Raw genomic sequence first — 24,599 nt, 5'->3', positions numbered from 1 at the left:
TTTTAATCAATCAGTCAGTTGGGAAATCAACCAGTCTCAAACAGAGACCAAAGCCTGAAGTTCAAAGTTCTGGATTAAACGCAGTAGTAATATGTATACTGGAAAAGCCACACACAAAAAAACACGGGTTACAAATTCTTCTACAACTCAAATAGCAAGCTGGGCAGATATGATAGTACCTGAACACTATACATGCCTATGTTTAGCAGAATTCCCCTCTTCTGGGTTTTTCTTTTAGTTCTCAGAATAAGAGTAAGATAATCATAGAAACACATTTTTGTCTTCTGTATAGCGAGTAATTAGCTCTTGGGCACAGCCCAGCCTATCTGACTTTAACATATTCTCAACAGACTTGGGATATGGCAGAATCTACCCTCAGTGCTCCTTGATAATACAAAATAAAGTGATTTCTACTGTTGGCCTCTTGTAGTGTTTGGTTAATAGATAGAAATGTGGTCACCTTTTCTGTGATGTCTCTACTATTTATTGAAGTCCTGTCAAGTTTGAAACCTGCAAAGAAATATAATCTTTTATGTATGTTTCCTAAAAGTAATGTGCACTGTGACCTATGTATTCCTGTGTAACCCACAGTTACCTTTTTCAGCGCATCCATTTATTGGCCTTGGCCGGTTCACTACTTACATAGGTTGAAAACTATCCCTCACCTGAAATGTTTGTATTGGGGTTTGGGATGTTATATTTGTGTGTATATGTCTATAACATGTATTCCTATTATTTCCCTACATTATTTCCCCCTCTAGCTGATTCTCCAACTATTTTTGCTACCTTCTCATTTACTAGGGGGATCACCCTATGCTCACTACTCTATCCCTCAACATCCTTAGGGCTTTTCCTAACCAATCTGTGGGAAAGTAGGATCTGCTTTCATGGTTACCCCCACTTTTTACTGTGTCAATCTGCTTTTCTGACTAGTCTGACTAGGATCCTGCTAATCAGGACCCCAGTCACTGTGATCTCGCTGCCTAAATTGGACTACGGTAAGTACGTTGGTACCTTCTTAATTGGCTACTGATGTATCCTTCTAACTCCCTAGTATATGGTACTAAGGTACTCAGGGCATAGGTACACCAGGGGTCTCACATGGGCTGCAGCATGTATTATGCCGCCCATGAAAGACCATTCAAACTGACACCACAGGTCTGCTACTGCAGCCTGTGTAAGGTGTTGCATGCACCACTAACGAAAGATACAACTTTCCTTATATTTGAGGTTACTGTACTTAAAACCTATGTCACTCCTAAGGTAAGCCTTTCAATCCTGAAGGCAGGGTGCTTGGTTATAAGTGTGAGGGTGCCCTGCATGAGCAGGACACCCCCTACAAACTTAGGAGTAAATTCTCCCGGCTTTGTAAGTGCGGTCAGCCATTTTAGACATATAGTAGACATCAAGTCAATTACGAAATGTCTAACTATATGTAGGTGAGACCACCTAACAGACTGGACTTAGTGTATTGGGCTGGGGTGGGGGCACTTGCCAGTGCCACCATACTGCTTTGAAGGGCATATTTGGTGCACTCCTTGCATACTCCAGTTGGAACCAGTTCAGGGAGCCATCGGCTCCCACTCTGGCGCGAAAGTGGACAAAAGTATATGGGAGTATCCTCCCCTCTGACCGGCCTCTTCTCTGGGAGGGACCCAACCCTTTCACCAGGGTATTTAAGGGCTTACCTGTGGGTGGCTCTCCAGATTTGTCGTGGGACAAGATTCGGATCCGAAATCACTTAATCTTCACCGTCTGGGCACTTTGAACTTCATTGGACTTTTCTTTGGGAACCGAGACTGCATCTGGAAGACTCCCGCTGCTCCCAGTCTCGTCCTCCTGCCAGTCTTCTGCGTCGTCTGTGCCTGTACTACATACAGGTTCTTCTTCAGGCCTGTGGACATCCAAGACATCTGAAGGAATTTCCCTTGGAGTGAAGGAGTCACTCCACTGCATCTAAATGCAGTCGCAACTAAGCTGATAGGTCTGCTGTTTCTGATGTCCCACAGTCTCCGAAAGGTTCATCATCCCAGGTGGTGGTTCTGCAACTCCCTCAAGGCCTGCACTGTCTTCTCACCGAGTTTGGGCCAGTATCCCTCCTCGAAACCGCTGGAACAGCACCCTTGGGCAGTGAGTCGACTTGCCGTTTCCAAAGGTTGTTGACTCTCTTCACCAGAAATCTTTGAGTTCCAAGAAGCTCCAGCCTCCAGCATCTCCTGCTACTAAGATCTTCGTCCTCACCTCATCCGCTGCACCGTGGACCTGCATTCCTGGTGAGCTGCTCGAAGTCTTCTTGCGACTCCTCTGCTTTCAGCCTGTGGGTCCTCTTGGGGGTCCTCTTTGGCTCCAGTGGGCTCCCCTGCTTGCTTGGGGCCTGCAGTGACTCTCCTGCACTTGGTGAGTCCCTTGGACCTTGTTGGTTCCGACACTGCACCTTCTTCTCTTTCTTAGTCTGTTGCTGTTGCCAAGGCTTGTTGGTGCTCCAACCGGACACCGACCCCCTGGCTCTCGACTTCCGACCGACGAAGGACAGCTCGTGAACAGCTCCTGGTCTTCTGCAGCATCTCCTAGTCCTTCCCAGTTGGCTTCTTGTGTATCCCTGTAAGTCCCTAGTGTATGGTATTAAGGTACCCAGGGCATAGGCACACCAGGGGTCTCCCATGGGCTGCAGCATGTATTATGCCACCCATGAGAGACCACTCAAACTGTGACTACAGGCCTGCCATTGAAGCCTGGGTAAGCTGGTGCTAGCACTGCTTACGACAAATATACGTTTCCTTATATCTGAGGTCACTGCACTTAAATCCTATAAGTAACCCCTATTGCAGGCTCTTCAGTCCTGAGGGCAAGGCGCTTGGTTACAAATGTGAGGGTGCCTCTGCATGAGCGGGCCCCTCTACAAACCCCGAAGTCGATTCTCCAGGCTTTGTAAGTGTGGTCAGCCATTTAATACATATAGTGGACATCAAGTCAAATACGAGATGTCTAACATTATATTGTTATATTGCACCGACACCGGGCATGTTTGGTATCAAACATGTTGGAATCCTAACCCCACACTGACGATACGAGTGTTGGCTGTAGGATCCCATGTACTGGGGGGCTCCCATAGTGAGCCCCCCTGTATTTCCGGTACCAGCCTTTCAGGGTCTAACAGCAAGCTAGTGCTGCTGCTGACCACAGACACTGTTCTGCTCTTGTGCTGCAGGGAAAGGTAGAACAATAGCTTTCCTGTTGGACTTCGCCTAGGAACCAAAACTGCACCAAGGAAGATTCCTGCTGCTCCTGGTCTTGTCGTCCTGCCAGTCTTCTGCATTGTCTGTGCCTGTGCTTCATCGAGGTTCCACTCTAGGCCTGGAGCCATCAAGAACACCCAAAGTAATCTCCCTTGGAGTGGAGGAGTCACTCCCCTGCATCTGTAGGCACCGCAACCAAGCTGACTGGTCTGCTGCTTCTGATGTCCTACGGATTCCGAAAGGCTCAACAACACAGCTGGTGGTTCTGCAACTCCCTCAAGGCCTGCACTGTCTTCTCAGCAAGTTTGAGGCCAGTTTACCTTGTCGGAACTCCTGGAACAGAACCCCTGTGCACCACGTCGACTTGCCATTGTCAATGGTTGGTTTCTCTGTCCTCCAGAGATCTTCGAGCTAAAAGAAGCTCCAACCTCCAGCATCTCTTCCTGCCAAGATCTTCGGCCTCACTGCATCCTTTGCACAGTGGGCCTGCATCTTTGGTGAGCTGCTTCAGGTCCTCTTGTGACTTTTGTGCCTTCGACCTGTGGGCCCTCTTGAGGGTATTCTTTGGCTTTAGTGGGCTCCCCTACTTGCTCAGGACCTGCTCCGACTCTCCTGCACTTGATGAGTCCCTTGGACCTTGCAGGTCCCAACGCTGCACCTTTTACGTTTACCGCATCTGTTGCTGCTTCCAAGGTTTGTTGGTGATTTCCGGGCACTGACCCCCTGGTTCTTGACATTCAACTATATGATTGGTTCTGGTGAAACAAGCTGCTTAACACTCCTCCTGAACTAAGCCGGATTGCTGCTCTCCACTGCTACCACTTAGAGATCTTTCTATGTTTGTCTAAGACCACTAACATTACTGTTAGACGGCGACCTCAGAGGAGCCTGGAAGGGGTCCGGACTACCCTGAGACCCACCCTCGAAGTATCGTAGCCGGGCACTGGCGGGAGACTCCCCAGGGGAAGGAATCTCGTATCTAGGATCGTACTTCTGGCACCACACGACACAGAGTGACCACACCGGGTATTCTTAGAAATCAATCTTTATCAAGTAGGTTATCACTGCAAATATGTACAAGGTGAGCACGAGCTCAATGAGTCTCGGAAGGGGTAGGGGGTAGCGGGACAGTCTCTGGTAAAGGTTCAAGGCAGGGACGTATCCGGCGCACAGCTCACAATCCTCGAGCTGGGGGCTACGTGGTTGTAGTCGGGGTCCGGCGGGACCGTGAGAGTCCGTTGGAGCCGCGAGTCACTCAGCGGGCTCAGGTGCAGGTTCGGAGGTCTTACGAGGTTCAAGGAGCCGCGAGTCACTCAGCAGGCTCAGGCACAAGTTCGGAGGTCTTACGATCTTCAGGAAGCCGCGAGTCACTCAGCAGGCTCAGGTACGAGTTCGGAGGTCTTACGATCTTCAGGGAGCCGCGAGTCACTCAGCAGGCTCAGGTACAAGTTCGGAGGTCTTACGATCTTCAGGAAGCCGCGAGTCACTCAGCAGGCTCAGGTACGAGTTCGGAGGTCTTACGATCTTCAGGGAGCCGCGAGTCACTCAGCAGGCTCAGGTACAAGTTCGGAGGTCTTACGATCTTCAGGGAGCCGCGAGTCACTCAGCAGGCTCAGGTACAAGTTCGGAGGTCTTACGATCTTCAGGGAGCCGCGAGTCTCTCAGCAGGGCTCAGGAGGGTCCAAGTTCCAGGAGCCGCGACCACGTCGGCAGGCTCTCATTGTTCCAGCGTCGAATCTGCCGGACAGATCCAGAGCACCCCCTGTTATAGGTCGACCCCTCTTTGATGTCCGGAGTCTGTGCAGGCAGGGGTCTTGTCACCTGGGGGTCGCTTGTCGGGATTTCCTGCTATTGTCTTTTGATCCTTTCGGGGCCGGGTCGGGAGGAGTCCCAGACACCCAGCAGGCACGGAGCCAGCCCTCAGGGAGGCCGGAGGGCCGATCGAAACCCATCGTCCCAGGGGAGTTCAGAGGTGCGATAGAAACTGTTCCTCCCTCTCTCATCCCCTGGAAGCGTGATGTCCTCCAGCCGGAGTGGCGCCTCTAGGCCCGGGTCGCGCTGGGGCCGGCGGCCATCTTGGTGCATGAAGTGGGCACGCGGGCCCGGGGTGGCCGAAAGGAGAGAGGCCATGGACGGGGACGTCCGGGTCGGTGCGTGTGTCCTGGTGGGGAAGGTCGGCTGGGCCGTGTGCTTGGGCTGCAGGTACCAGGTTTCGGGGGTGCGGGGGCACGTAGGGCCATTCTACGAGGCCGGGTCCAACACGCGTCCCCCCCAGCTGAAAGCTGGAGAGAACTGCCCATCATCTTGGGGGGTTCTCTTCGCTGAGGCGGAAGTACCGGGAGAGGCCGTCAGCGTTGGCGTGGTCCGTACCAGGGCGGTGTTCTACGGTGAAATCCATCCCCTGGAGGGAGATTGACCACCGCAGTAGCTTGGGGTTTTCTCCTCGCATCTGCATGAGCCATCGCAAGGGCCGATGGTCAGTTTGGACTCTGAAATGGGTGCCGAACAGGTAGGGTCGTAGCTTTTTGAGTGCCCAGACCACGGCAAAGGCTTCGCGCTCTATGGTGCTCCATCTCTGTTCTCGGGGCAACAGTCGCCGACTGAGGAAGGCGACGGGCTGGTCTAGGCCTTGGTCATTCACTTGGGACAGGACGGCCCCAATGCCATGCTCGGAGGCATCGGTCTGGACTATGAACTCCTTGGTGTAGTCGGGAGCCTGGAGGATGGGGGCAGTACACATGGCCTTTTTTAGGGCATCGAAAGCTTCTTGGCAGGCAGCCGTCCACTGCACTTTCTTTGGCTGTCTTTTAGACGTGAGTTCTGTGAGAGGGCCGACAAGGCTGCCATACCCCCGAATGAATCTTCGGTAGTAGCCAGTGAGTCCCAGAAAGGCTCGGACCTCCGTTTGGGTGATGGGTGGTTCCCAGGCCAGGATGGCGTCGATCTTTGGCTGTAGAGGGGCGACCTGGCCGCTCCCGACCTGGTGCCCCAGGTAGACTACGGATCCTTGCCCGATCTGGCACTTGCTGGCTTTTACTGTGAGGCCTGCCTGGCGCAGGGCGGTTAGCACCCTCCGGAGGTGCTCACTCCATTCTGAACTGAAAACAGCGATGTCGTCCAGATATGCCGCGCTGAATTGCTCTAGCCCGGCCAGGACCCTATTCACCAGTCGCTGGAAAGTGGCCGGGGCATTTTTCATCCCGAAGGGCATCACGCGGAAGCGGTAGTGCCCATCGGGGGTGGAGAAAGCGGACCACTCCTTGGCCCCTTCAGTGAGCGCAATCTGCCAATATCCGCAGGTGAGGTCGAAGGTGCTGAGAAACCGGGCTGCCCCTAGTCTGTCAATGAGTTTGTCGGCTCGTGGAATGGGGTGGGCATCGGCTCGGGTAACGTCATTGAGCCCCCGGTAGTCCACGCAGAATCGGAGCTCGGGGGCGACACCGGGGGCCGCTGCCTTCGGGACCAGGACCACGGGGCTGGCCCAAGGACTGTCAGAGGGCTCGATCACCCCTAGGGTCAACATCTTCGAGACTTCAGCTTGAATGCAGGACCGAACCCGGTCAGGAACCCGGTAGGCTCGGTGTCTCACCGGCGGGCTGTCCCCGGTGTCCACGTCGTGAACACACCAGTTGGTGACCCGGGGGGTCAGGGAGAAGAGGTCGGAAAATTGTCTTAGGAGCTGGTGGCAGTCCGCTTGTTGCTGGGCAGTGAGGGCTGGGGAGAGGTTCACTCCCTCCACGGAGCCATCCTGCTCCTTGACACACAGGAGGTCCGGGAGGGGATCCGACTCATCTTCGGCCCCGTCATCGGTGGCCAGCAGGAGGCTCAGTTCTGTCCGCACGAAGTGAGGCTTGAGGCGGTTCACGTGCAGGACCCGGAGGGGATCCCGAGGCGACTGGACGTCCACCAAGTATGTGACTTGACTCTTCCTCTCAACCACTTTGTAGGGCCCAGTCCATCGGTCCTGGAGGGCGCCAGGCTTCACGGGGGCCATGACCCACACCTGCTGGCCCGGCTGGAACTCGACCAGAGTGGCATTCTGGTCGTACCAGCGCTTCATTTCTTCTTGACTCGCCTCCAGGTTGGCCTCGGCCAGTTCTCGGAACTTCCTGGTCTGGTTCCGGAGGGCCAGGACGTATTGGAACACATCTCGGGGGGTGGTCTGGGGTGCTGCCTCCCACCCTTCCTTAACCAAACTGAGGGGACCTCGGACGGGGTGTCCATAGAGTAATTCAAACGGGCTGAAACCTAAGGACTTCTGGGGGACCTCCCGGTAAGCGAACAAGAGGCAGGGGAGCAGGACGTCCCACTTACGCCGGAGGGGCTCTTCTAGGCCAGCGATCATCCCTTTCAAAGTCCTATTAAACCTTTCTACTAGGCCGTTCCGCTGGGGATGGTACGGGGTGGTGAACTTATAGGACACCCCACATTGTTGCCACAGGGACGTCATATATTTTGAGATAAAATTAGTGCCGCGATCGCTCACGACCTCGCGGGGAAAACCCACCCTGGAAAAGATCCCCATCAGGGCCCGGCCCACCACGGGGGCCGTAATGGTGCGTAGGGGAATAGCCTCAGGATAGCGGGTGGCGTGGTCCACTAGGACCAAGATGAAACGGTGACCTTGGGAGGTGGGGGGGTCCAGTGGTCCCACGACGTCGATTCCGACTCGTTCAAAAGGGGTACTGACGACCGGGAAGGGTTGGAGGGGAGCCTTGCGCTTCCCCCCACTCTTCCCACTGGCCTGGCACGTGGGGCAGGACTTGCAGTGGGCTTCTACCGCTGCTCTCATTCTAGGCCAGTAAAAATGGGTCACGAGACGGCTGTAGGTCTTGTCCTGACCCAGGTGGCCGGCGAGGGGGACGTCGTGGGCTAAGCCCAGGAGGAAGTCTCGGAAGCGGAGGGGTACCACCAATACCCGTCCGGATCCCAGCTCCACCGACTTCTGCTCACTGTACAAGATGTTATTTTCCCAATAGATTCGGTGCGTCCCGGTCTGGTCCCCTGCGGCTTGGCCCTCGGCCTGGCGCCGCAGCCCGACCAGGGAAGGACAAGTGGCTTGTTCCCGGCAAAATTCTTCCCGGGTGGGCCCCCCCTCGTGGCGCCACTGGGCCAACTCGGGTAGATCTCCCAACTCGGGGACCGGGGCGGGGTCGGATGGTGCGGGTTCGTCGCGGGCGACGGACCCTTCTGATGGGGGGACGGGAGGACCCTCGGCGGGGACCGTTCTGGTCTCTTCGATCGGGGTGCTTTCGACTTCTCTCCGGGGAGTGAGTCGGGCTGACATAGATCGGGTGGTGGCGCACACCCACTCGGGGAGTCCCATCATTCCTAGGTGGGCCTTGCGCTCGACGTGCTTCCAGGGAGAACTCTCCAGGTCGTTCCCTAAGAGGCAGTCGACCGGCTGGGAGGTTCTTACGGCCACCTTGAGCTTACCTATCACCCCTCCCCACTCAAACGGCACCAGGGCTACCTGACACATACTTTCTCTATTGTCTGCGGATATTACGGGGCAAAAGACGTTGGGGAGGATTTGCTCCTCGGGGACTAGGTGCCTGAGGACACCGGTGATACTGGCCCCGGTGTCCCGCAGGGCCTCGACTTGGTGGCCATTGATCTTGACGAGCTGCCCGTATTTCTGGGTGTTGGAGGGTAGGAGGCTACCAGGGATCATCTCCCTGTCTCCCAGGGATACTAGGGCCATCGCTGCGGGTTCCCACTCCTCGGCTTCCTCAACCTCCTCCCCTAGGGCTACGTTGGCTATCTGTCTCGCAGGGGTGGTAGGGGAGACTTGGGTGGCCATGGGGCACTCTGGGTCATTGGCGTAGTGCCCGGGTTTCTGGCAACGGAAACATGTGACGGTCACCCGGTGTCCCCGTCTCCCAGGGGGCCCTGTCACTGGTGGGGGGGGCGCCGGGAAAGGTGGAGGTTGTGTCTTCGGGGGGCTAGGCTGGGATTCTCTCGGCCCTCCCTGGTTCCCTCCCCCTCTCTGGCGGGGTGGTCCCTGACTGGCTCGGGGGTACTCTCCTACCATGCCCCGGGAGACCCGGGTGTTGGTCCAGCGGTCGGCCTCCACAGCCAGCTTCCGGGGGTCTGTGAGCTTGCTGTCAAGCAGATGCTGACGTAGTTCTATGAAGCAGTTCGCAGCCAGGTGTTCCCACAACATGAGGTCAGTGAGTTCGGCAAGGGTGGTGACTTTGCTGCCCTTGATCCACCCATCGAAGGCCCGACTGAAAAAGTTTACATACTCCACCCAGGTGGTGCCCGGGATCTTCCTGCAGTCCCGGAATCGCTGACGGTACATTTCTGGGGTGAGGCCGTATCTTGTGAGTAGAGCCTCTTTCATGTGGCTGTAGGAGGTCTGCAGGGAGAGGGGTAGGTCGAGCAGGGTGTCCCTTCCTTCGCTCAGAAACCGCCCCCACAACCCCGCCCCCCAGTCCTTCTGCGGGATCCGATGGGAGGTCATGGCGACCTCGTAGGCCCTGAACCATTGCTGAATGTCATCGTTTTTATAATATTCCTTGACCACATCCTTGGGGATGTGGACCTTCTGTTCCGCTGGGGAGACCGTCTCTCGGTTTCCCGGGGGCCTCCCTTCCTCATTTCTGGCCTTGAGCTCGAGTTCCTTCAAGCTGCGTTCGTGCTCCAGTTGGAGCTTCCTTCCTTCGTGCTCCCGTTGGAGCTTCTTTTCTTCTAGTTCGCCTTGTACACGCATTTGTTCTACTGCTAGCTTTTTTTCCGCTAACTTTAATTCGCCCTCGATTTTGAGTTTGGCTAACTCGAGTTCATGATTGCGACTTCTCTCTCTGTCCGCGAGCTCTTCCGGGGATAGGCCCCCGTCTGGTACGATGCCTCGCACCTGATTGCTGCTGCTTTCACTCTGGGGGGGTTCGGCTTCGTCGGGGCGCTCCCCCGTGCCTTCCGGGCGGGAGGCCCCGGTCTCCACCCAAGTTTTCAGTGCTTTCTGCAAATCTTCTTTAGTGTTGAGACCAGTGGTAGCGATTTTAAGTTCTTTGCAAAATTGCTTTAGCTCTTTGTGTGTATATTCTTCTAGATGCTCCACCTGGAACACCCTGTTGGCGTTGGTTTCTGCGGGGCTCACGGTGCTTCCTTCTGCCATCTTTGTCGGTAGTGCTTGCGTTGTTCACGGTACGATCTCTAGGTGATGGGCCCGAATCCCGTCGCTTGCCACCAATGTTAGACGGCGACCTCAGAGGAGCCTGGAAGGGGTCCGGACTACCCTGAGACCCACCCTCGAAGTATCGTAGCCGGGCACTGGCGGGAGACTCCCCAGGGGAAGGAATCTCGTATCTAGGATCGTACTTCTGGCACCACACGACACAGAGTGACCACACCGGGTATTCTTAGAAATCAATCTTTATCAAGTAGGTTATCACTGCAAATATGTACAAGGTGAGAACGAGCTCAATGAGTCTCGGAAGGGGTAGGGGGTAGCGGGACAGTCTCTGGTAAAGGTTCAAGGCAGGGACGTATCCGGTGCACAGCTCACAATCCTCGAGCTGGGGGCTACGTGGTTGTAGTCGGGGTCCGGCGGGACCGTGAGAGTCCGTTGGAGCCGCGAGTCACTCAGCGGGCTCAGGTGCAGGTTCGGAGGTCTTACGAGGTTCAATTAGCCGCGAGTCACTCAGCAGGCTCAGGCACAAGTTCGGAGGTCTTACGATCTTCAGGAAGCCGCGAGTCACTCAGCAGGCTCAGGTACGAGTTCGGAGGTCTTACGATCTTCAGGGAGCCGCAAGTCACTCAGCAGGCTCAGGTACAAGTTCGGAGGTCTTACGATCTTCAGGGAGCCGCGAGTCACTCAGCAGACTCAGGCACAAGTTCGGAGGTCTTACGATCTTCAGGGAGCCGCGAGTCTCTCAGCAGGGCTCAGGAGGGTCCAAGTTCCAGGAGCCGCGACCACGTCGGCAGGCTCTCGTTGTTCCAGCGTCGAATCTGCCGGACAGACCCAGAGCACCCCCTGTTATAGGTCGACCCCTCTTTGACAGACCCCCCAGGATATAGCGGCATGGATTCGCAAATTTAGCGGCACAAATATGGAAATTTAGCGGCACAAATATGGAAATTTAGCGGCATTTTTGCGGCACTTTATTTTACTCATAATCATTCATTTTCAGCCTTAAATCATTAGAAACTCTTTCAGCAGAGTATTCCACTTTGAATAGGGAACCTGGAATATGGAACAGAGGAAGCAGTGCACAGGTGAAGGCTGTTATCCTTTGGAAATGCAATTCTCCATTTGCTTTAGTATAGGTTGGTAGCAGTTATCACACCTTTTGACACATTGCGGGACCGGTGTTTGGCACATCCTTAACCCTTTTCTCGCCTGAAAGTCTGAGGGCGGCTGGACACCGCTTTCGTGGACAAGCCATGGCCCTTTGAGCAGGTCCGAGAAGGTCCACTGTGAGAAAAATAACTGACTTTATTAGTATGCAAACCTTTTGAAATACTACCACTGCCCATTTATTTTAAAGCTGGAAATGATTCTGGTTTCTTCTTCCCACATCCTAAAGCTCACTTCCTGATTTGCAGAAGGGAAGAATATTTGTAAAAAGTCCTCACGTTTGCCTCAATTTGTAACAAGCTAATATACAGAATTTAGAACACAAGAAAGAAAACCCCTCACTGTTGGCTTCTGTTTGTATTTGTCAAGCTCCTCAATGGTAAATTGTGCGGAGCGTTTCGAGACCCGGTTGTAATCCCAAGGCTCTCTTCAGTGCTGTGGTTTGGTGTGGTCTACAATAAAAAATAAAAAAGGGAGATTGTTGCTAATTTCTACCCACAAATGCTTGCCATATTTTTTACATTTCACATTATAGACACTTCCTGTGCTAAACTTTATCGATGCTCAAAGTGAGATTAATGCACGTTTTATCCGTCATGAATGTAGGAATGTAAAAGATCACAGGTTGATTTGTTGAACAATAAGAAATGATATAAAAAAAGATGTCTTGAATTTGTGGGGTTACTACTGCATTTGCCTGAGCTATATAAATTTGAAAATGTCTCACTTTGTTGTGCAGGGCGGTGGGCAATGGAAGCCACTAAGTCATTTTGTCGTGATAGCAGACAGTAGTTCATATTTGTTTATGTACTCAAGGTAGTGAAGATGCAAGCACCCCCTGGCTTGCTCTGCGAGGGACCGTTTTGCCAGTGAATACCTCCGTATTTCTGTTCTAGTTAAAGAGATGCGGCACATAATTAGGAAAAGCGTTCTTTTTTGTGTTGCAAAATTGTGTCAAAGTACAGCTGCATGTTTAGTTCAGTTTCTGCTTGTTCAAACAATACTACATCGGTCGGACTCAAGCTTGCTTGTGAGCTGGTGGGCTGTCAGACTCCTCAAAATGATATATAAGACATATACTACAGTCACTCACCACAGAACAAACGTTAAGGTTCCGAAGTTGAATCATCTCTGAACAGGTAATTTTACGGCTGTAAGAGCAGTTCTAAAAGTCCATTAGGACAGTGCACTGATCCCAACAATTAACGCAAAAAATAAATACCTCCAGAATAGGAGAGTTCTTCCTTCTGTGAGGAGGGGAATCCTCAGACTGCCAAGAATTGCCAGAGGCGAACACCAAAGGAAAAAATATCCCAAAATAGCTGCTGATTCCTCACAACGCGCCAGGGAAGAAAAATGAAGTTTCCTTAAGGGAAGTGTTGAGGAACCACACCTGTAATCCTTAAATAATGTTGCGGTGTAGTACAGCAAAGACTGTACTATAATGTGGCTACAACAAAGAGGAACCGCTCCTGTGGTCTTTGAAAACTGCGTAGCAGTGCTCGCAGCTGCCGCCGGGCACCGTGAAGACAAGCGAAAAAAAAAGGAACCACTCCTGCGCTCCTTTCAATGGCGTAGCAGTGCTTGCGGCTGTGGCCGGACAACAGAGCTAAAATTAAAAATAGAAATACTTTTTGCCGATTTCGCAGGCACTTTTGTAAAAATTGCGGCATTTTTACAAAAGTGCCGATTTCGCGGGCACTTTAGTAAAAATCGCGGCATTTTTACAAAAGTGCCGATTTCGCGGCAAGCCGCGAAATCGCGAAATCCTGGAGGGTCTGCTTTGATGTCCGGAGTCTGTGCAGGCAGGGGTCTTGTCACCTGGGGGTCGCTTGTCGGGATTTCCTGCTATTGTCTTTTGATCCTTTCGGGGCCGGGTCGGGAGGAGTCCCAGACACCCAGCAGGCACGGAGCCAGCCCTCAGGGAGGCCGGAGGGCCGATCGAAACCCATCGTCCCAGGGGAGTTCAGAGGTGCGATAGAAACTGCTCCTCCCTCTCTCATCCCCTGGAAGCGTGATGTCCTCCAGCCGGAGTGGCGCCTCTAGGCCCGGGTCGCGCTGGGGCCGGCGGCCATCTTGGTGCATGAAGTGGGCACGCGGGCCCGGGGTGGCCGAAAGGAGAGAGGCCATGGACGGGGACGTCCGGGTCGGTGCGTGTGTCCTGGTGGGGAGGGTCGGCTGGGCCGTGTGCTTGGGCTGCAGGTACCAGGTTTCGGGGGTGCGGGGGCATGTAGGGCCATTCTACGAGGCCGGGTCCAACAATTACCATAAGGGTTGCCTGGATTAGTGCAGGGTGCCACACTTACATAAGTGTACACCATATGCTAAACCAGCCTCCTATCATCTCCTCCCCTCAAAACATCAGACAATCTATGATCAAGATCTTCTTTGGTCACAAACCAATTAGCCATTTTGTACCAAGGGTCAGCCTTTTACCCCCCATATGACTCTTACAACGCTGCCAGACACAGCCTTCACCTGTATCTTACAACGCTGCCGGACACAGCCTCCACCTGTGTCTTACAACGCTGCCAGACACAGCCTTCACCTGTATCTTACAAAGCTGCCAGACACAGCCTCCACCTGTGTCTTACAACGCTGCCAGACACAGCCTTCACCTGTGTCTTACAACGCTGCCAGACACAGCTTCCACCTGTTCACACATCATAAATGAGAATGAATGGGCTTTTCCCTTCTTGAATGGAAAGTAAAATGCAAAAGTTTTGTTTGAACAGTAACTTTAATGAAGTTACTTTACACTAAACATACATCAACTGAACACCAATCCCCTCTGTTCTGGATATATACTTTCTCACTGCATGATTTTTCTAGTTGAAATGCAACTATGGATTAATGCTTAAGAAAACGTTAGGAAACTGCCTTTTACAATGAAATGCATGACCTTTCATATTTTTCCATATCCATAGTCTGCAATATCTCCTGAGGTTCCACAGACCCACGAGGAGACTTTAAACACAAGAAAGTTTCTCGCTCTCACCCCTCAAGCGCGAGATGTGACAGGTGAGTAGCTACTGATAATACATGTGACATTGTCGTTGTCTGTGATGCCACTGGGACAGGGTTTAGTGGTGTATGTTCACTAAATCACTATCAGTTTAGGAATATCCATTCTGTGCTTTCTTCATAGATATAGAGCTAATGCTTTCTGTTTGAAGATGAAAGCGACCAATATTTATTCAGAGATGTTAGTAGGCAAGAAAGCCCTATCTAAAGTTACCAACATAGGTTCCATTTTTATCTGGAAACCTAGGGGAACAATGAGTGGTAGGAAATTTGTGTCAGCCCGTTGATCCTACAGCTTTCCTACACAAAAATGTGAGAAATATTTTTTTTTTTCAGTAAAATTTGAGGTTTGCAAAGGATTCTGGGTAGGGAAACGTTGGGGGATCTTCGTAAGCCATACCTCACTGGACTCCCCAGGATATCTAGTTTTCAGAAATGTGTGGGTCTGATAGATTTCCCTAGATGGCCGCTGAGCCAGGGGCCAAAAACCCAGGTTGCCCCCCCTGCAAAACCAGGCCGTTTTATGATAGAAAATTTTGAAGTCTCCACAATACATTTAGGGCCCTTGCCTGTCGGGGGCACTAGGCCTACCCACACAAGTGAGGTACCCTTTTTGTCGGAAGACTTTGGGGAACGCGGGGTGGGTGAAATTTTGTGTGGATCCCTGCAGATTCCAGAACTTCCCATTGTGAGAAGTTGGCCTGATGTATGATGTCACTAGTTCTAGTGTACACCTTATATCAGTCCAAACAACCCTTATGGTGATTGGTTGTAAAGTCAACCTTATAGACCAGCTATCCTAGTGGTAGCATGGACAAGAGCAGTCTTAGGCTAAACTCTGAATGGCATGTGAAGCCAGCTGTTATACCATTTGTAACCCCTTGAATACCAAATGAAAGGACACCACAACAGATATATATATAAAATAAAGTGTATTTATTCTAGTCAAACCCTCAGCACTCTTTATGAGATTCGAGGTAAGTACAACACAGTCTTATTCAAGCATACATTAAGTCACACAGGTAAGTAATACAGTTAGGCCCTAGGGGCCACGCAAACCATATACTAAAGAAGTGGTATAAGGACCACTGTCACGGAAATAAGATAGGCCTAGGCCTAGGGAATCGCTGGGGCTACACTATACTACCAAAGGTTAGGAAGTGGGAGGCCCACGGGATTCAGGTGCAGAGTGGAAACACTCACGCGTAATGCGTATAATCGATAGAAATAGTACAGTTTAGAATTAATAGGATTTAGGACACTTCTGGAGTAACTAGGAAGTCGAGACTTGAGAATTAGACACTAGGATAGTCAGTACCCTGATGAGCACCGGAGTACCCAAGTTACCTAGCCCACGGGCTGCGGGTGCATAGGTGTGAAGTTGCGTCGGGTTTCGTCGTCGACTCCTATGGATGCCTGAAGGAAAGATGCTGACAGGCAGTCAGTACAGAGTGTCCGGTGGATCCCAAGGCCGGGATCAAGAAGGAAGGATACCTACAAGCAGAAGGGACAGAGTCTGGGTCACTAGCCAGTGACCGCGTGGAACCAGGAAGGAACCAGGCGATGTCGTGAAGATTGCAGGTGAAGAGGTGAAGCTTGTCGCAGCAGCCACGGGTACCAGGAGACGTCGAGGACGACCAGGACCAGGAGGCGAGCTGTCCCACGAAGGCTCTTGCTGTCGGCGGCGTCGAAGTCGGACTAGGACTCACCAAGCCTTGGCAAGCGGAACCCACGAAGAACGGAGGACTTGCTTCTGGTGCAGACCAGGAAGGTCTGGGGTGCTTCTCTTTTGCAGAGGAGCAGGAGCCAGTCTGGAGGAGCCAAACCAGCAGTGGAAAATCAAAGGTGTGTCGTCACAGAGGTTACTAGCCAACGGCAAGTAACCGGACAGATGCGGCAAGCAGGAAAATGCAGAAGGGCCCCACGCAGGACTCGTGGAGTGTGGAGGGCTGATCTTCGGTGCAGATGGTGCTTGGGGTTGGGGCTTCTCAATCCCCGGTGCACAACTTCGAGGGTGCCTCAGAAGCTGCGCTGGAAGATACTCGCCACCTTTCCCAGGTAGCCGGTCCCACGTCTCTCGTCGCCTCCACGGATCTCAGCTCAGCTGTGGATGTGGATCAGGGTCAGAGAAGTCTGGAAGTCGAGGCTCTGGTCAAGCTCTGCAGTCGGTCCCTCGTAGAACTTCAGCAAAGCAAAGGGTAAGTCTCTTGATGGTGCCTGTTTGCACAGGGTGGCCACTCCTTGGCCACAAGGGAGATTCTTCAGTCTTCTTCTTTCTTCGAATGTCGAAGGTCCAGAGTTTCTGTTCAAGTTGCAGGTTCAGGATAATCTAATCTCCTGGGGCCCAGCTACCATACGTATACTAATCTGGGGGGCTGGGTTGCCTGCTAGGTCACGCCTTATGGGTGGGACCTGGGAGGGGGGTGGTTACACCCCCTTCCCTTTGTCCAGTTTCGCGCCAGGACTGGGGCTGGAGTGCCCCAGCACCGGTTTGAACTGGACTATGCATGGGACACCTTGTGTGCCCCAGGCAGTGTCTCGTTTCTTTCATCCCTCCCTGCCCCAATACACTAAGGCCTGTCTGGGGTGGTGCTCGCACCTCCCAAGGCAGGAAACCTATTGTCCAAGCCTCCCTTGCCTGGATCACTCCCAGCAGCAGGAGGTCAGACTTGTGTCGTGGCAGCAGCATCCATTTTGTGATGCTGGGGCTCTGGTTAACTTTAACCGGGTAAGTAGGTTTCAACATGTCTTCTCCCTCTAGAAGGGAGGGATAATATCCCCATCACCAGAAATGGTATGGGGGTATTATTCCAAAGTGTTAGACACCTTACACGACATGTTTTGATAAAGCCAAACCATAGTTACCACAACCGTTTAAGATTATAAGGTACTTTAAGAGTATATGGTAGGCTATATCATAGAACAGCTATAAGGACATGGTTTCGAAAGCTGCAGACAGGCTCAGCTCATGCTAAAGCACCATCTCACATGTTACCAAGCACTCTGCCTCCAGGATTGTTAAGGCCTGGCTGATAGGTACACATGTGTCTATATTAAGGGTAGATATAGGTATACTATATCTAAGCAAGGGGTGATTACACGACCTTGCCCCACCTGAGTGATCAGCCAGTTGTGTCTGATTGGAAGGCCAGACCAGGGGTGGCATAATACATGCTGCAGCCCCTGGAAGGCCTAGGGTACACCTATGCCCTGGGTACCTAGGGTACACTGTACAGGGTCCAATAAGGTGATACTTCCCAATTGGGTATGTACCTAGGGTACATGGAGTCCATTTCAAAGAGAGAGCAGACAGCCTGAGACCCTGAATGGCAGGATCTCAGGCCAACTAAGTCGAAAAACCAGCTAGACACTAGGCAAAAAGTTGGGGGTAACCATAGTCAGATATCCACCTTCCTACACCCATCACAGAAATGTGAGGAAAATGTGTTTTTTGTTTACAAAGTTTGAGGTATGCAATGGATCCTGGGTAACAGAACCTGGTGAGAGCCAGACAAGTCACCCCATCCTGGATTCCCCTGGGTGTCTAGTTTTAAAAAAATGTATAGGTTTGCTAGGTTTCCCAAGGTGCCCGCAGAGCTAGGGTTAAAAAACTACAGCTAAGCACTTTGCAAAAAAGGGGTCAGTTTTCACCGTAAAATTGTGGTGTATCCATTTTGCGTTTCAGGCATTTTCCTGTTGTGGGCACTAAGCTCACCTACACAAGTGAGGTACCATGTTTCTCGGAAGACTTTGGGGAACGCGGGGTGGCAGGAATTTTGTTGATCCATGCAGATTCCAGAACTTCCCATCACAGAAATGTGAGGAAAATGTGTTTTTGTTTACAAAGTTTGAGGTTTGCAAGGGATTTGGGGTAACAGAAACTGGTGAGAGCCAGACAAGTCACCCCATCCTGGATTCTCCTGGGTGTCTAGTTTAAAAAAATGTATAGGTTTGCTAGGTTTCCCTAGGTGCCGGTAGAGCTAGGGTTCAAAATCCGCAGCTAGGCACTTTGAAAAAAAGGGTCAGTTTTCACTGTAAAAATGTGGTGTGTCCACGTTGCGTTTTGAGCCGTTTCCTGACGCGTGCACTCGGCCTACCCACACAAGTGAGGTACCATTTTTATCGGGAGACTTAGGGGAACACAAAAATGTAGAGCAACTGTTATTACCTATTAACTTTCAATGCATTTCTGCCTTCCAAATGTAAGGCAATGTGTAAAAAAGAAGTCACAAAATAGCTGCTGTTTCTAAAATCTATTTTTGGTTCCCATTTCAGAAATACATAGGTGTCTTTCATACCGATTTTTCACAGTTTTTATTTTCCCAAATGAATTGCTATATACCCGGTACACAACAAAAAACCATTGCAAGACACTGCTCAATTATTGGCTCTGGGTTCCTCGGGTTCTTGGTAAACCTACAAGTCCTATATATCCCCACAACCAGAAGGGTCCAGTGGATGTAACGGTATATTGCTTCCAAATAGCTGTCAGGCTTGGAAGAAGTTACAGGGGAAAGCGTTGGCACAAATGGCTGTTTTTTTCAACTCATTTTCAATTTTTCCTATTTTCACCTGTTAGTTTCTATAAAAAAACCTTGAAGGATCTACATAAATGACCCCTTGCTGAATTCAGAATATTGTCTACTTTTCTGAAATGTATAGCTTTCCACGATCCATTATTGATTTCATACCCATTTCTGCCATTAACGTGGAGGAGGTTGAAAGCACAAAAAATAGCAAAAACAGGCTATGTCCCTGTAAATGCCAAAACTGTGTAAACAGTTTTGGTTTTCTGACAAAAGTCTGTCAGTCCCTGAAAGCTGGGTAGATGGTAATTTCAACAACACAAACCCTTTGTTGATACCATTTGCAGGGAGAAAAAACACACTCTTTCTTCTGCAGCAATTTTTTGTTCTCTCCCCCCCCCCCCCAAAAAAAAAACAATTCAGCTGTATTTTGGCTCATTTCTGGGTCTGGGATTCAGCAAACACTGGGTACCTTTACAATCCCCATGATGTTGGTAGAAAAAGACGCAATTTGGAATGGATACCTTATGTGGTCAACAGGTTACAGGGGCCTAAGCGCGAACTACCCCAAATAGCCAAAAAAAGGCTTAGCACGGGGGGGGTGGGGGGGGGGAAGGCCTAGCAGCGAAGGGGTTAAATGCATAGATAATAATATGAAATGAAACATAAGCAGATTATGCTGGACGTCCTGCCAGAAATCAGAATGCTATATACAATAAATACATCAGATGTTATAACCACTGCAGACTTGGATGTGTACACAGACTCACACATATCAAAGTCAATACTTAAAGAAAACACCTTAGATGATTACAGCCACTGGAAACTTGAATGGGCACACAGACAGTCACACATCACAATAGCAATAATCAAAAATAAAACACATCACCTGGTGCAAACTTCATCTTGGCCCACTCCAGACTGGGGGATTCACAGCCGGGGTCAAGAGACATAGCAACCAGATTCCTTCACTGAAGACGCGTCTGCCGTTCAGGCTCAAATCACAGTTTCTAAGTCAACAAACTCCAGATTTATAGTCTCAAAACACACAAGAAGATCGAATGTCAAACCTAGGTATGGTGCTAACATGTTTGATGTCCGAAGTTGGATCTCTGTCGGTGCCAAGATAATACCACTTGACGTTGGGAAGATCTAATACATTGAAGCACTCCTGCCGCTCGATGTCACACCACTCTACATTGAGACCTTCGCTACAAAAGAGACCTTCAACCTCGAATCGGCATTGCTTTAACGACAGTCGATATCAAGACACTTGATGTTGGAGCTTTACAGCAGATCAAAGTCAAGACTTTCCTTCATAATAGAAGTTCCTTCTCTTAGAAAAGGCAGAGAGTGGCTCTATACTTGACACCAGCAAGCGTGCGGGCCCTGTCTTGTACCATTTTACCCTAGAACCAGTACTAACATCCTTGAGGTCTTTGAATCTGCTTCCACCCATAACACTGAGGTTGATGGGCTTTAGACTTGCACCCATATCTCCTATTAGCAAGAGACCGCCTTCTTCAAGTCAGTCACCTTATCAGGAGCCTTCACCTGTCTCTCTGTAGGACTATCAACCTCCACGGAAATGCAAAAGAGATGGCTTTCCTTCCCGGCCTCTTTCAAGGATGTCTGGATGCAACACACTCATGTCAACTTCGACATCCTACACACTAACCTCTTTAGCCTTTAAAATTGGACGTTCATTTGAAGATGCTTAATTCTCCTTACTCTGTATCATCCTTCTTCAACCAACTAACAGAGGATGAAATGGTCTGCAGGAGCTACAAGGCAGAGACCTTGAATGCAGTCAGACTAGAGGAGAAATAATTCTTCTTCAAACTATTTTACCACAAAGACCGCTAGTATTTCCAGCAGCAGAGGGTTCAATCCCCTTATTGACCCTCCCAGCTCCAGCAACAGCCTCAATAACCATTTCCAAGGTTTTCATACCGCCAGAAGTGATGGGCCAAGTCTACGCCTTCTAATCAGCAGTCCGGTACCTCTGGGAGGTCTTCATCTACTGAAAGCCACTGACTTGGCTGTCCGCTCTACTCTACTCATCTACTGCGGGAGAGGAGTTGTATTTCACAACACCTGGAAGAGTGGAAACTAACAAGTGGAAAGTGGGTCTTAACGGTTTTGCTGGAAGGTTATTTGATTTGTTTAACAAAAAAATCGCTACCCATTGCACAGGGATCTATGTGCAACAACGCATCATCTACCTACACAAGGAAATTCATAAATTGTTTGAGAAGAAAGCAATAGACCTGGTACCTCTTTTCCATGAAGGAAAAGGCCTCTCCAAAGAAGGATTTCAGACCTACCTGTTGTAGACCTAGTTCTAGCAACAAATACCTCAGAAGTTTTGATTGCTTGCTTGACGTCAAATCTATCTACATCTTAGAATAAGGTATTGGATGTTCATGATCAACCTTTGGAGTGTATATTTTCACATACCTTTTGCGAAGAAGCAGATGAAATTCCTTTTTTTTCTGGTGGAGAAGACACATTTTTAATATGCTGTTCAGCCTGAAATCCACTCCTCAGGCTTTCTTCAAATGTACGTTAGTATAAGTAATAGACCTATGACACCAGAAAATGTACATGTTCTGGTTTCTGGAGCACTGGCTTCTAAAAGCTAACTGCACTGCTAATCTGAGAAAATCCTTACAAGTTTCAGCCTCTTTCCTTCATGGATTAGGTCTCCACATCAGTTACCTTACTTGAAATTCAGACTCTGAACTACATAAGAGCAAAATTGGAGCAAAATTGGACACAAAACAAAAAAAAGTGTTTCCTTCTGGGGACAGAGATTCTTCCATTCTGAAAGATGTATTTGAATTCTGTTGTGACCCCCACACCCAAAAAAAGATCAATCTCCTGATGTGCAAATGCGTTTTTGGTTTGTGGTTAAGGACTCCTAAGCCATATCTCCAATTATACTGTTGAGGAGAGTTGGAATCCCAGCACCCACAATGCTTGTTATGTAGTAATTCTTACAGAGTATATTTGATTTAATGAAAATAGATAGACAATGCATTAAAAGAGGGATTACTTCTTATTCCAGATGATTTTCTCCAATCATCATTCAAAAATATACATCCACATGTGTTTTGTCCCCTGGCAATGCACATGCCTGGACTTTTTCAAGGCCAAAAGTTGTATATAGTGATGCAAGTATTAAAGTCCATTTCTAAATCATTTACATTCACTTGTAGTATCCTTTTTTAAATTTTAGTATTTTTAGTTGTTTATATTTTGTACTCATTTTATCCATGAATACACATTAGTTTGCACTGGGTGAGGCTCAGAAACATGGTTTGTTCATTTGTAGTAGGCGAGAAAAACAAGTGACGATGACTGGGTGAGTGAGAATACATACTTTTCCTTCTCCAGTATTTTTAGATGGCTCAGGTGGAACTTTATGAACTTTCTCATGACCGCTTCCATACTTTTTCTTTTCTATCTACACCTCAGTAACAATCTAGAACAATTCCCCTTAAAATGGGACCTATTCTTTAGGGTAACTAGCATACATTTTATTGCTCACCCTGCCTTTTACCCGTTGTAATTAAGGGTCCTTCTTATTTTCAGAGAAGCCATCAACTCACCCTCCAAGAAATGAAAAAAACTAATATCTAAAAGAGCTTAAGTTGGAAATGCTAAAGTTATTAAACGTGCCAGCTTCAGGGAAAGGGCTGGAATTTTGTACTCAAATCTGTATCATATTTTTTTTATATCTGCCGATTGGCTACCAGTATTGAATTGACATGTTCACACTTCAGGAGTTACTGCCATTCCCAAAGGAATTGGAGGAAACCTAGCCATCGTCCACAAGTCCACCCTTCAGTGCTACACCCACGCAAACGACACCCTCAACACCGCCGAACACCTGCACTTCCGGATCCACATCGACCCCAACACCACCCTCAGAGGAACACTCGTCTACAAACCCCCCGGACCCCGAGCTCAGTTCTGCGACTCCATCGCCGACCTCGCCAGCACCTACGCACTCGCCTCCACGGACTACATCCTCCTCGGGGACCTGAATTTCCACCTCGAGAACAACAACGACGCCAACTCCGCCACCCTCATCGACAACCTCACCAACCTCGGCCTCAGACAACTCGTCACCGCACCCACGCCGCCGGCCACACGCTTGACCCGGTCTTCGCCACAACCACCCACGTCGCCTTCAACCACACCACCGAACTCCACTGGACCGACCACCGCTGCATCCATTTCACCATCCAGAAACCAACCACGCACCACCACACCTAACAGCTGCCCCGCCACTGCTGGAGCAAAGTCACCGAAGACCAGCTGACCTCCACCCTTGCCCAGAACCCTCCCACCAACCCCACCGACCCAGACGCCGCTGCCAGCAACCTCAGACAGTGGATCTACGACTGCGCCAACACCCTCGCCCCGCTCAAGAAACCCTCCCAACAACCACACCAGTATGAAAGCCACATGGTTCACCGAGGAGCTCCAGACCTCCAAACGCACATGCCGGAAACTGGAGAAGAAATGGCTCAACGAACGTACACCGGGCAGCCACGCAGCCCACAAGGACGCCATCCGCAGACATCACCACCTCATCAGAACAGCCAAGAGATCCTCCTTCAAAGCCCGCCTGGACAACAACGCACACAACAGCAAAGAGCTATTCAACATAGTAAATGAACTCTCCAACCCCAGCGCCAACACCAACGACATCCCGCCCTCACAAGATCTGTGCGACTCACTAGCCACCTTCTTCCACCGCAAGATAGCTGACATCCACGACAGCTTCAACACCACGACCACCCCGACAACGCCAGACTACAACACCCCCTCGAACACCACCAGCACCAACCACCAGACCTTCTGGTCCAACGTCAACGAAGACGAGACGCGCAAGGCCATGAACTCCATCCACTCAGGTTCACCATCGGACCCCTGCCCACACCACGTATTCAACAAAGCGGACGCAACCAACGCACCCCAACTACGGAAGGTCATCACATCTCCTTCGAAACAGCGACATTCCCGGAAAGCTGGAAGCACACCGAAATCACCGCCCTCTTCAAGAAGCCCAAGGCGGACCCCAAGGACCTCAAGAACTTCCGGCCCATCTCCCTGCTCCCCTTCCCGGCAAAGGCCATTTCGAAAATCGCCAACATGCAACTGACCCGCCACCTTGAGGACGACAACATCTTAGACCCGTCCCAGTCCGGATTCAGACGAAACCACAGCACCGAGACAGCCCTCATCGCCGCCACAGACGACATCAGGTGCCAAATTGCCAACGGCGAGACATCAGCCCTCATCCTTCTGGACCTGTCAGCCGCCTTCGACACAGTCTGCCACCGCACACTAAAGACACGCCTCCATGAAGCTGGAATCTGAGAGAAGGCACTGGACTGGACCACGTCCTTCCTCTCCGGCAGAACCCAGAGAGTCCGCCTCCCACCCTTCCGATCTGAAGCCACCGACATCATCTGCGGCGTACCCCAGGGCTCATCC

General features: G+C 50.7%; 1 protein-coding gene across 5 annotated transcripts in view; it reads left to right on the top strand.

Annotated features, from left to right (window-relative positions):
* FSIP1 (fibrous sheath interacting protein 1) overlaps positions 1-24,599 on the top strand; it is a 941,373-nt gene that overhangs the window by 277,370 nt on the left and 639,404 nt on the right. For all 5 annotated transcript variants that reach the window (XM_085627480.1, XM_085627479.1, XM_085627477.1 and 2 more), the window contains exon 5: positions 14,466-14,559. In XM_085627480.1, the coding sequence (XP_085483606.1) occupies positions 14,466-14,559 (94 nt within the window). The remainder of the gene's footprint in view (positions 1-14,465; positions 14,560-24,599) is intronic.

The sequence above is a fragment of the Triturus cristatus genome, chromosome 9 (genome assembly GCF_964204655.1).
Source record: "Triturus cristatus chromosome 9, aTriCri1.1, whole genome shotgun sequence".
NCBI lineage: Eukaryota > Metazoa > Chordata > Amphibia > Caudata > Salamandridae > Triturus > Triturus cristatus.
This window is presented reverse-complemented; position numbering and strand designations above follow the sequence as displayed.